We start from the raw sequence: 10,548 nt of genomic DNA, 5'->3' as shown, positions 1-10,548 counted from the left end.
AGTGTTTAGTGCTACAGCCACGCTGAAATCCACCTTCTCCAACACTGAGCAGCCTCTGCGCCGCTCGGGGAAGGCTCCAGCACCCTCTGCTGTCACACAGCAGCACCAAAGCCAAGCCCCAGTCGCTGGACTGTGCACAGGGAATTCCAGGGACAGATTTCTACATCCTCCACTACACATCCCAAGGCACAAACCTCACAGTGACGTTCTGCAAAGAACTCCCCACTTCAACACAGCTCATTTTCAAAGACGGTGGTTGTGTCTAGAAATAACCACCCAAAGGGCGCTTGTTATGTTAGTTATTTTCACTGATCGAACACCTGAAAACTACACTTGGACAACAGGAAATCGAAAGTCTGCTAATGGAGTTACCAACTTTTATAAATGCATCAATAAATCCCTGATACTCCAGAGACTCAGTTTTGATGTTTTCTCTATGTGCTTTTTGTTCCCTCAGTTGAAGAGAGAAACTTGAAAACATTAATTTCAGAAATCCAGAATGCAAGTGAATTTCAAATGTAACATCTCATAATTCTCTTGTGTTTTCCTTCTTTTGTAAAGCACCTCCAAAATATTTTAGAGCAGCTTGTTTGAACACATTTGAAGAAGTATTTTCAGGGCTTCCTACAACCATGAGTGCTCGCCTTCAAACCAACCCTTCACTGGAGGAGCAATAACTCCAAAACAAAAGGAGAGCCATCAGCTCTCTGGTGATATTTTTAAACTGTTAAATAGCTAGATTTAGAAAAGTTTCTTAGTCTGACCAGCCATGTTGATCAGTCTTAGGTCACACAAAATCACCTCGAAACAAAATCTGTGCAGTATATCCATGTATAGAGCCTATATTGATCAAAGACCTCTTTTTTATTTTTTCCTTAAGGAATGGGGGCCATTCATCCTTCTTTTTTTCCCAGAAATTATACCATCATCACTGGCAACAGCATTTAATAGTAAACCAAATATGGGAATGGAATACAAACAGGGTTCCTTCAAGACAAGGATTACAAAAACATATATACATACCAAACATAAAAGACAGGAACAGTATTAAGATCAAAAGCAAACACAGGGAAAGAGAGATTATAGCATCATTTGCAGTACTTTGGATGAAGGATCACAATCCATATTAATAAAAAGAGAAGAGAGTTTACTGAATATAGAAATGCCCATATTTCACAGGGTCAGTAAGCTTGTGATGGGATGGCAGCTGTACAAAACTTCAGGAATCAAAGCTGAGTATGTTCATTTACATTACAGTCAAAAGTTTCAGAGAAATACAAATGTTTCAGTTCTTTGTAAGAGAAGATATGCTCCCTAAAGCAGAGAAAAACAAGTAATAAAATAGGCATTGATTACCAAGTCAATGTGAAACTCCTACTCTTTCTGGTCTTAGTCCAGAATAAAGAGTATCTACAGATTCTGAGCCTACTTGGGTAAGTTTTCACCTATATGAAAAAAAAAAAATTAAAAAATCACTTTCTACCTCATAATTAATACTGTTTTCAAATTGCAAGAGCTACTTATTAAATTCAGGCCAAGACTGGAAGATTAAAGTCTTGCTTGAGCTGATCTGAAACCAATTTATTTCATTTTGCAGTTAATCCTATCAATAGATATTATTATCCTTAAAAATATCTACCAACTTTCCAGCTAAAAACAGTCCATCAGCCAAGTCAGCCTTCAAATCTTGCACTGACTGTAAACAAAAGCTATATAATGTGCAATGCTGCAAGAACTGAAAAGGACCATTAAGTGCTACTGCCACTTATGCCACTAACATCATTTTACAAAGCTTCTTTTTCAAATGTCTGTGTCTTTCAAAGCCAATAGCAAAACTTTTGTCAGTTTAAGTGACTGCAAGGTCAGGCCCTGAGAGAACAATCCTGCCCTAGCTGCACATTCTCAGACTGATGTTGAGTTACAGGTTAAAGACTGAGGAGACAAGAAGGAAAGCAGATGCCCCTTGTATCACTAATATTAAATACAACTGACTAAATACATATCCATATGAACATAGGGAGTGGCATTTCTTGAAAACAAGATGCCACCTTCTAAGGAGCAGAGCTCTCATCCCCAACACACTCTTTAAGAGAGAAAATTGGCTGAGGAATCTCACGCACAACAAAAAATCACTGTTTGCCATAATTAAAGAAAGGATGGATTCTTTGAGCAGAATGTCTAAATTACCCCAGATTTCCAAAGGTGGAACCAAAAGCAGAGCATACACTACAGTGTGATGGTTTTCCAGTGCATGGGAGAGAATGGGTGTGTGGCTCTGGGCCATTCCACTGGGTATCTATGAGCAAAGCACCAAGACCAAAGCCTTGTGACTTCAAACCACACAAAAGCCAGAATTGCTCTAACTCATAATGTGTTCAGATCTTACAGCTGTCACAAAGCAGATCCATTAACAATCTGAAGCAAAGTCAGACTGCCCATCCCAGAGCATTAAAGAAAGAAGTGTGATGACATCAATGCCCATGAGTCATGATGCGTCAGTGCCCAGCATTGTATCTATTTTATAGCATACATTAATTTCTTAGCTCAAAGAAACTGCACAAAATACTGTATGGTCTTTAAAAGAAAGAGTTTCTTTAAAAGAAACTTTAAAAACATATTTTGCTAGAGAAATGTTTCAAAAGCCTGAAGCATGTCCTCTTTAGAACATCACCATCGATGTGTAAGGATATAAAAATTAATCAAGTTTTCCTAGTGTTTGGTAGTAGGAAATGTTCAGCTTCCTAATACATCAAATTAAGCCTGCAATGGTATTTCTTCATCGTGTATTTACATACAACAGTCTGATCAAAAGCTTTAAGGCTCTAATTTCTCCAAAAAATGGTCACAGTAAAGAAGGGATTAAATGGAGTTAACGCAGCTATTGGCAATACGAAGAAGGATGCTCCTGTCATTTCCTATTGTACAATCTGGGGCATTTCACTCCATGCTTTGGCTTTCTTCTTGGCCAGGGACAGCCACGGTGGTTCAGCAGGACTGCAGGGTGTCATTGGCAGGTTAGCGGAGTGCCTTGCTTCCTTTTCAACAGCAGGAATCACAGATGCTTCCTGAGAAATAGGTTCAACTTTACCTGCCAACAAGAAGATATCCATCACTCATCAGAGGGCTAAAGACTCCATTTCTGCCAGTAATATCTCCTCATCTCTAAAGCAATTGTTTTACAGCCCAAAATGCTTGTGAATCACAAATAAGTCAGAAGATTTGCTAAACTGGTTATCTCTGGCACTATCTGGTCCAGCTACAGCAGTGGCAAGGACCAGCTACTGCAACGGGAAAATTGATAGCAAGCTGCTAGTGAGTAATATAAGAATCTTCTCTTCAGTCCCAACAGCAAGTGTCTAAGCCCTGATAAACGAAGAAATTCTTCAAAATTCTTCAAGCATGTGGACACTATAGCACCAGTTATTTTTCTAATTCATATTCTCGGCTAATTAATTTCTTAATCTTTTCAAACACTTGACTTCCATTAAAGTGCACAGCAAGGAGTTCCACAGACTAATTCTGCTCTGTGAGTGCAAGAAAATCCAGGAATAAGACTCCTGAGTACACAGGAAAATGGAAGCAAAATATCTGCAGGATAAGGATCACCCCAGGCTTGCTGTGGAGTTAAAAGTAACTGGTATATGTTTTTCAACACTGAGAAGACTTAAAGTTTTTTTTCGGTCCTCACTGCTGGCACAAATATTGCTGCAGCAATATTATTAAATACTAGGTAGAGATCAAACTAGTGCTTTATATTCTTGGACTTTTAAGCCAAAAAGGTGGGACTAGGTGTTCCTCTTGATGCAGCCTAACAGAAGCCTGTCATCCTCACAAAGGAATGAGGAATACAGATAATGCTCCCTGTATGGCTTTGAGTGCCTATTTAGAAAAGGCCTCCTCCATTCATCTTATTTGAAATTTTTCAAAATTAATGCCTTCAGACAGACATCCCAGAATGGGGCTTCAGGGAATGCAGCTCTCATTCTTGAGATATGGCTCACAAGTCTTTTCATCATCATGCTCTCTCCATCCATTTCAATCCAGGTAGTACTTCATTTCTGTGTCAGTCAAACTAAGAAAATTCAGACTTTTTCTCATACTTGACTAGTCTGTGTGTGGTGTGAGGCAGGCATGATGAGGCTGCTGTGCTCCAGCACAACAACAGAGGCCACATGTGGACTTAAGCCATGTTAAGTGCAAGAAGCTTGAGCATGCTTGAAATGAAATCAATGGAAAATATCCATGAGCTCCATCAGTCACACTCCTGAGCAGAGTCAAAGTAGTTCCCTATTTCCACTCAGGAGGTCCCTTGTCTTTCAAAAGTTCTGGCTGGTTGGTAGTTCTTGCAGGAGGCAAATTGCACTTAGGAATACTGGAGGAAGTATATTCATTAAAAACAGGCTGCAGCTCTACATACACAGCTCATACACAGCAGACTTTCAGAAGTATCTAAGAAGATGTAGGAATTTAGGTATTACTGAAATTTTTATTTTGAAAATTAATTTCCACATTTTGGAAGACCTCCTTCTTTGTAATAAGCAAAAGCGACTCTAAAATTGTTAGCATGGTCTCAACAGCACAAGGTAAAACAAAATCCCAAGACAGTGGCTCACTCCTATTTGCAGGAAGACAGGCTTTGAGACCAGCCTCACGGGGTTTAAGGTGAGGTGGGAGAGCAAGAGGAAACTTCCCTTGGTTGTGACATGGGCTGTCAGGCAGCAGTAACAACACTCATTAAAGTAAGGAACTGATGTCTTGGAATTCTCTTCCAAACTTAGCTGACCTTGAGCTGTCCTGGCTCTTGCTGTTGCATGCAGCTTGTGTGGATCACACAGAAAACTTCAACCAGTCATTAAGAAAACTGCTAACAGTTAACATATTCCAAAAAGCATGATCCAAATTAATAATTTCTCTGGATATTAAGTCTACGTCCTGTTCACCACCAGCACCTTCAACTAGCCAAATTTCTGGCTGTGCTAATGGGAATCAAATAAAGGGGAGGTTACATTTGGGATTCCCAGTTTCCTACTCACACATGGACAGTGCTGAACATTTCCTAAACAATAGGGCATGGTATTGCAAGCAGCAGAGGAGCAGTGTTTTCCATAAACATCAGCACTAGTCAGAGCTTTTTGTGATGTTCAAGGTGTGGAACACTAGAATATGCCTATAAATAAACGCTGTCTCTGAAGCTGAGGAAACAGTTATCAAATGTCAGGAAACTAGGCCAATTCTTAGGAAGAGGTGATGCACAAAAACTTGTAGTTCTGCTGCAAGGACCACAAAGAGTGCAAGTTCTAGTAAAGGAGTAGCAGATTTGTTTGTGAAGTTCTGAATTTTGACTGAAGGGTGCTGGCTTCCAAGGTTTAGATGATTCAACAAACAGAAATCCAGTCTGCTTGTGCCAGCCTTTCAAAGGAAGACCTAATCCAAGCAAAAATCTTGGCCTGTTTACATTTCATCTCTCACTTTACACCTAAAAGCATAAGACAAAGCTGGCTTGTAACAGAACCCTTTCTAAAAGCTATAGTATGTTAGTCACACACACAGAGTTAATTGGCAACTGCCATCAGAGCTTCTGTGTTGGTGCACACATCCTGAGCCAGCCAGATATCTGCATTGAGGGAGAAAGCTCATTTTGTAGAACCTGTAGATTCAGAAATGGATAACAGCTCTAAAAACAACTACTACAGGGAGCAGCACAGAGGTACCACCTAAAATCTCTAGCACAACAACTCTGGATGCTGGCAGATTACAAGGGAAAAGTGGCCAGGTGCTTGTGCTCTCTCTAGACAGCATCTCCTACTGTGTCAGCAACAGGAATCTGGAACAGAAAAGCCACAGCTCTGACACAGTGGGGCATTTCTCATCTTCTTAGGCAGTATCTGAAATCAATAGCTTTCAGCTGGTACAATATGCTTTTACAGCTGAAGAACCAGCTTATCTATATGTAGCTGGAGGTTTGGCACCACACTGAGTAAGCAGGGAGGGATAAGCTGCAGCCCAGCAGAAGCCTTGGAAGAGGTAATGTGAGTCACGATGTCTGAGTCACAGTCTTCCCCTGCATCTTTATTATCCAGAAACTCAGCTAACAGATCAGGAGAGGGGCCATCGGGCCTCTGTTCACCTGAGGGTGAAACTCACTCTGCCTAAATTGTTCTTGATACGTGTTTATCTCTTCAACACATCCAGCAATGGAAACTGCATACACTCTGTATGCAAGCCACATTTTCTGCACTTCACCACTCTTATTATTAGATGGTATTTCCTAATATCTAAGCTAAACATCCCCTGGTGCATTTTAAGCTCATAAAGGTCATAAAGACTAGTCTTGGCCTCTACAGAAAATTCTATTGTCTTTTCTAGACTAAACAAATCCCCTTCCATCAGTATTTCCTGGCTGACTGGAGGTCTAGAAGTCCTGACCTTTTTTTGCTGCTCTCTTCTGGACAGTCTCCAACTTCAGCTGCTATTCTTTAGTACTGACCTTGGTTGGTAATAAATCACCAGACTGTTTATATGCCATTCTGTGAACTGGTAGTGGAGATAAAAGTTCCTCACTTGCTTTCTCTGCTGAAAGACCAAGCCATTATGTTGACTTACACACAGTACACTCTGAACGGGCCTTATATAAAGTGTGCTGATTATAAAAATGGGTCTATCTTCCCCCATCACCTGCCACCCACACCACTTACTGGCATAAACCGTAGCCACTATGTAAAGATGTAAAGAAAAAGAATACCTGTTGCTGCAGACACATTGGTCTTCATTTGCATTTTCTTCTCCTGAGAGCTCAAGCTGGAAGGCAGATTCTTCTTCAGTATGTTCTCACTAGCACAGATCCCTTGCTACAGCATGAGGGGAGAAGAAAAGAATGCAACTGAACCACTAGCCACTGGCATTCATAAAGCTCAGCCTGGCAACATCTCAAACCCGACTGTGGAAATGCAGTAAAAGCCAGACAAGGATGGCTGGGGACATCCCGTGGGAGGGAGGGAGAAGGCAGTGAGGAAGCTAATACAGCTCAAAGCAGCTCTTGGGCTACATAAATACATTATGGGCAATAAGTAAGCTCTGAAAATGTTTGGGTTTGAGGAGTGCAAAAGAACATACAGGAGCTCTGAAACTAATCACTGGGACAGTGTAGGCACATGTGTTTGCTCACTTGCATAAGTTGTTTGTCTCAGTGTTTTTAGAGGCCAGTTCTGCAAATCTTTCTTTGGGTAGTGCTCACAACACACCTCCCATGAAGATGACATTGAACAGCTTGCAAGAGCACCCAGGCAACCTAGGGCAGGATTCACACCCATGCAACATTACTTGGTACTCTACCTCCTCCTGATCCACTTTGGTCAAAGCTTTGTCTTCAGCTTTATGTTCTTTGGCAAGAGGGTGGTCCTGGAAACCCTTTTGTTTTAGCTTTGCCATGGAGACCCAAGCTGGCTCAGAGGAAGCAGTCTCCAAATGTGGAGTGACTTTTTCTACAAAAGAAGCATTTTTGAAGTAAAGAAGGGATTTAGGTCAAGTCAGCCTAAAGCTAGTGTTTCATGTTTTAAATCCTTCAGCATCTGTAATACTCTTTGAACACTGTGGAGATGAAATTACCTTCCCTGATGATTTTGTCCTTGGTAATAACTGCTTTTTCCTGTTTATTTTGGAGTTTTTGACCTGAGTCCGCTTCCATTTAAGTCAATGGCAGAACTCCCACTAAGGTCGTTGTGAACTGGATTTTGTCTTTGAAACAAAATCCTTATATTGCAGACTAAATTAATATGTTAAACATGATTTTTTCATGTAGGCAGTAAAATACAGGCTGCCTTGTCACTTTTTAAATATTTTAAATTAAGTCATTGCAGAAAAAAATAATCACACCTAATGCAACTTCTAGTTAAGGTTTGAGCAGATGCAGTCTGAATTAACTACCAAACAGCAGCAAGTTTTTAAAAACTGTGTTAAAACTCTGACTATATGCACAAGTCCCTTGTACCAGAAATGTTTCAGATATAGCCCTCAAGCTATTGTTGTTATTCTTGCTGGAACACACCCCTCATTAAGATAAGCCAAGAATTCTCTTGACTGGCCAAATCACCAAGCCAGTTAAATTATAGTGCTGACGAACTCAAGGCTGAATTTGGTCCTCATCAAGAGGATTTTTATCTTCTGTTTGCCACTCTGCCAAGCCTATTATATGACCACTGTTTTCTACAATGTCTGGTTAAAAATACAGCATAAATACCTGAAGGTTTATGACCATTTTGCTTCTTTGCCACTTCTTCTGATCTGGTCTTGGGGGGATTTTTGTCTTCTAGGAGATCAGGTTTTTTAACAACTGATTTTGTGCTGACAGGAAGGCCTGGAGGTGGCTTCCCAGTTCCCATCAATTTCTGATCCTCCTTGGCTGAAGCAGAAGAAGCAATGGGAACAGCTGAGGGGATCAGCTTTGAAGACTCCACACGGCTTTCACTCTGGTATTTTAGTAAAGAAGATGTTCTCCTTAGTCTGACCCCAAATGGGTTCTCAGCATTTTGAGTTTCATGGTCAGCCCACTCCATAAAAGAATTCAAATGCAGATCTCTGTCCTTACAGTCTTGATCAAATCTATCTGAATTGTTTTTTGCTGATTCCTGGATGACTGCATCAAAACATGTGTGCTCTTTTGTCATTCCCTCAAAGAACTCTGGTCTTATAGGGGATGTTGGGGAACTTCTGGAATAGGAATCTTCCTTTGAATTTGAACCCCCTGAGAGAGATCTTTGCCATGCTGGTGCAATGGTAAATCGAACTGGTTTAGCAGAAGGAGTCTTCAATGGAGTTTTCACATTTTCATCTGAAGATTGATTGCCTTCCACTGTTTTTCTGTGAGAATCTGTACTGCTTATCTGGTACTCCACACTGTCATCAGAAGGTATGTTACTCTTCAAGCCAGCCAAACTAGAAGAGGCAAGACACCCAATGGAAAGTTTTTCAGAAATGCATGATGTGCTGGCCTGTTTGTTACCCTTTGAAACAGGAACAGTTTCTGCTTTAAAACATCCTTCCAATTTCCCGCGAGGTAGCACGCAACCTGCTTCTGAGACAGATGCAGCAGTGTCTGGTTTTTTTTCTGCATTGCCTTTGGGTGACTGAGATTCCATAATTTCACAAGTTTCTTTCTTATTTTTTGTTACTGAACTGTTTTCAGGCTCCAAAACAGCCACTGTCTCAACGCCAGCACAAGACTCTGAATCAGCTACCGCAACCTGTGAAGTGCTTAGTGCAGAACCTAGGATGTCACGGTTGGAATGGTTCTCAGCAGCACCCAAGCAGGTTTCTACTTCGCCAGTAAACAGTGGATCCCCCTTTTCCTGGGCTTTGATGTTTGGGTCCACAGAATTTAGTGAGGACACGTTTGCCAAAATATCTATGCCCTCTGTTTCCACACCACTGCTAAACAAGTCAGCTGCTGGTATGTCTGGAGACACAACAGCTTCTCCTTCGAGTTGCTGCAGCTCTGGAAGTGCAAGTACTTCAGTCCCAGTACTTTGCTGGTGTTCTTTCAATTCATCAGCAGACTCATCTGAAGAGTGCAACACTTTTGCACTGTGGTGTTCCTCCAGGTTCACTGGAGAAGGCTCAGGTCTCAGAGGGAGTGTGGCTGCTGTGTGGTGATGGTCCATGCAGGGAAGGCTTCCATCCTCCTGCAGCAAAGCACAGGAGCCTCCTGCCACAGCTGTGGAATCACAAGAGTCATGGGCAGCATCAGCGGGAGTTTTTACACCTGGTGTCTCCACAGAACTGCCTCCCTTCAAAAATTGTCCCACCTGGGCTGATAATCCTGTATTAAACAGAGAAGAGTGTGCACTTAAAGGTTACAATTCAAACACCATCTGTATGACTATTTCATTCCAGACAGTGCAGTCATTTAACATGAGCGTCCCACGTCTGGGTACCATTAACTGATAAATAAGGCTGTTAAAAGCATATTTAGAAAAGGGCTGTCCAAGTGAAAGACTAATAAAGTTTTTAGTTTGAACATATCTAATTCAGAGAATCCGGGGAATGACTGAAAGTTGCTGTCTGCTTCAGGTGTACTAAATTAGTTGCTGTTTAGCTGTTTTTTGTGCATATCCCTAATTGTAAGACTACTAGCTAGATTTCCCTAGACATTTCTTCATGCATATGCCTAAAAAGGCTGTCTACAATGACCTGGAGAATTCTCTGCATGTAAGCATGGCACCTCAACATCAGGTAGCTCTGCCTCCTGCAGCTTCAAGCAGGGTTGTTGATCATCTGGATAGCTTAGATGTGCCTGCACACACAGTAACTGATGCCTGATAGCACTGGGTTTGCCCTGAGTTTGCCCTGACAACAAAGTGCCAACATTCCCACGACACCATTGCACAATTGCCAGGTAAGGCAGTGCTACAGAGAAAAGTCTTTTGGTGCTGTTTGGAGAAATTTCATTTGTTTTACAACTTACAATTGTGTTACTACTGGCAGTTAGCTGCTATTCAGCTGATAAGGGGGTGAGTAGCAAAGGAAGACCTAGTAAACACAAGCCAGTCAAAG

At 41.4% G+C, this 10,548-nt stretch overlaps 1 protein-coding gene across 11 annotated transcripts in view; it reads right to left on the bottom strand.

Annotated features, from left to right (window-relative positions):
- Positions 1-928: 928 nt before the first annotated feature.
- The window catches only part of KIAA1210 (KIAA1210 ortholog), a 52,223-nt gene continuing 42,603 nt past the window's right edge, over positions 929-10,548 (bottom strand). For 10 of the 11 annotated variants that reach the window (XM_051783895.1, XM_051783877.1, XM_051783949.1 and 7 more), the window contains 4 exons: positions 8,237-9,814; positions 7,333-7,481; positions 6,743-6,848; positions 929-3,088 (listed from right to left, as the gene is read on the bottom strand). In XM_051783895.1, coding sequence (XP_051639855.1) covers positions 2,916-3,088; positions 6,743-6,848; positions 7,333-7,481; positions 8,237-9,814 — 2,006 coding nt within the window. In that variant the 3' untranslated portion in view covers positions 929-2,915. The remainder of the gene's footprint in view (positions 3,089-6,742; positions 6,849-7,332; positions 7,482-8,236; positions 9,815-10,548) is intronic. The other variant, XM_051783959.1, reaches the window with a different exon arrangement.

The sequence above is a fragment of the Manacus candei genome, unplaced genomic scaffold, assembly GCF_025592945.1.
Source record: "Manacus candei isolate 608988 ecotype Guabito, Panama unplaced genomic scaffold, ASM2559294v1 h1tg000003l, whole genome shotgun sequence".
Classification (NCBI taxonomy): domain Eukaryota; kingdom Metazoa; phylum Chordata; class Aves; order Passeriformes; family Pipridae; genus Manacus; species Manacus candei.
This window is presented reverse-complemented; position numbering and strand designations above follow the sequence as displayed.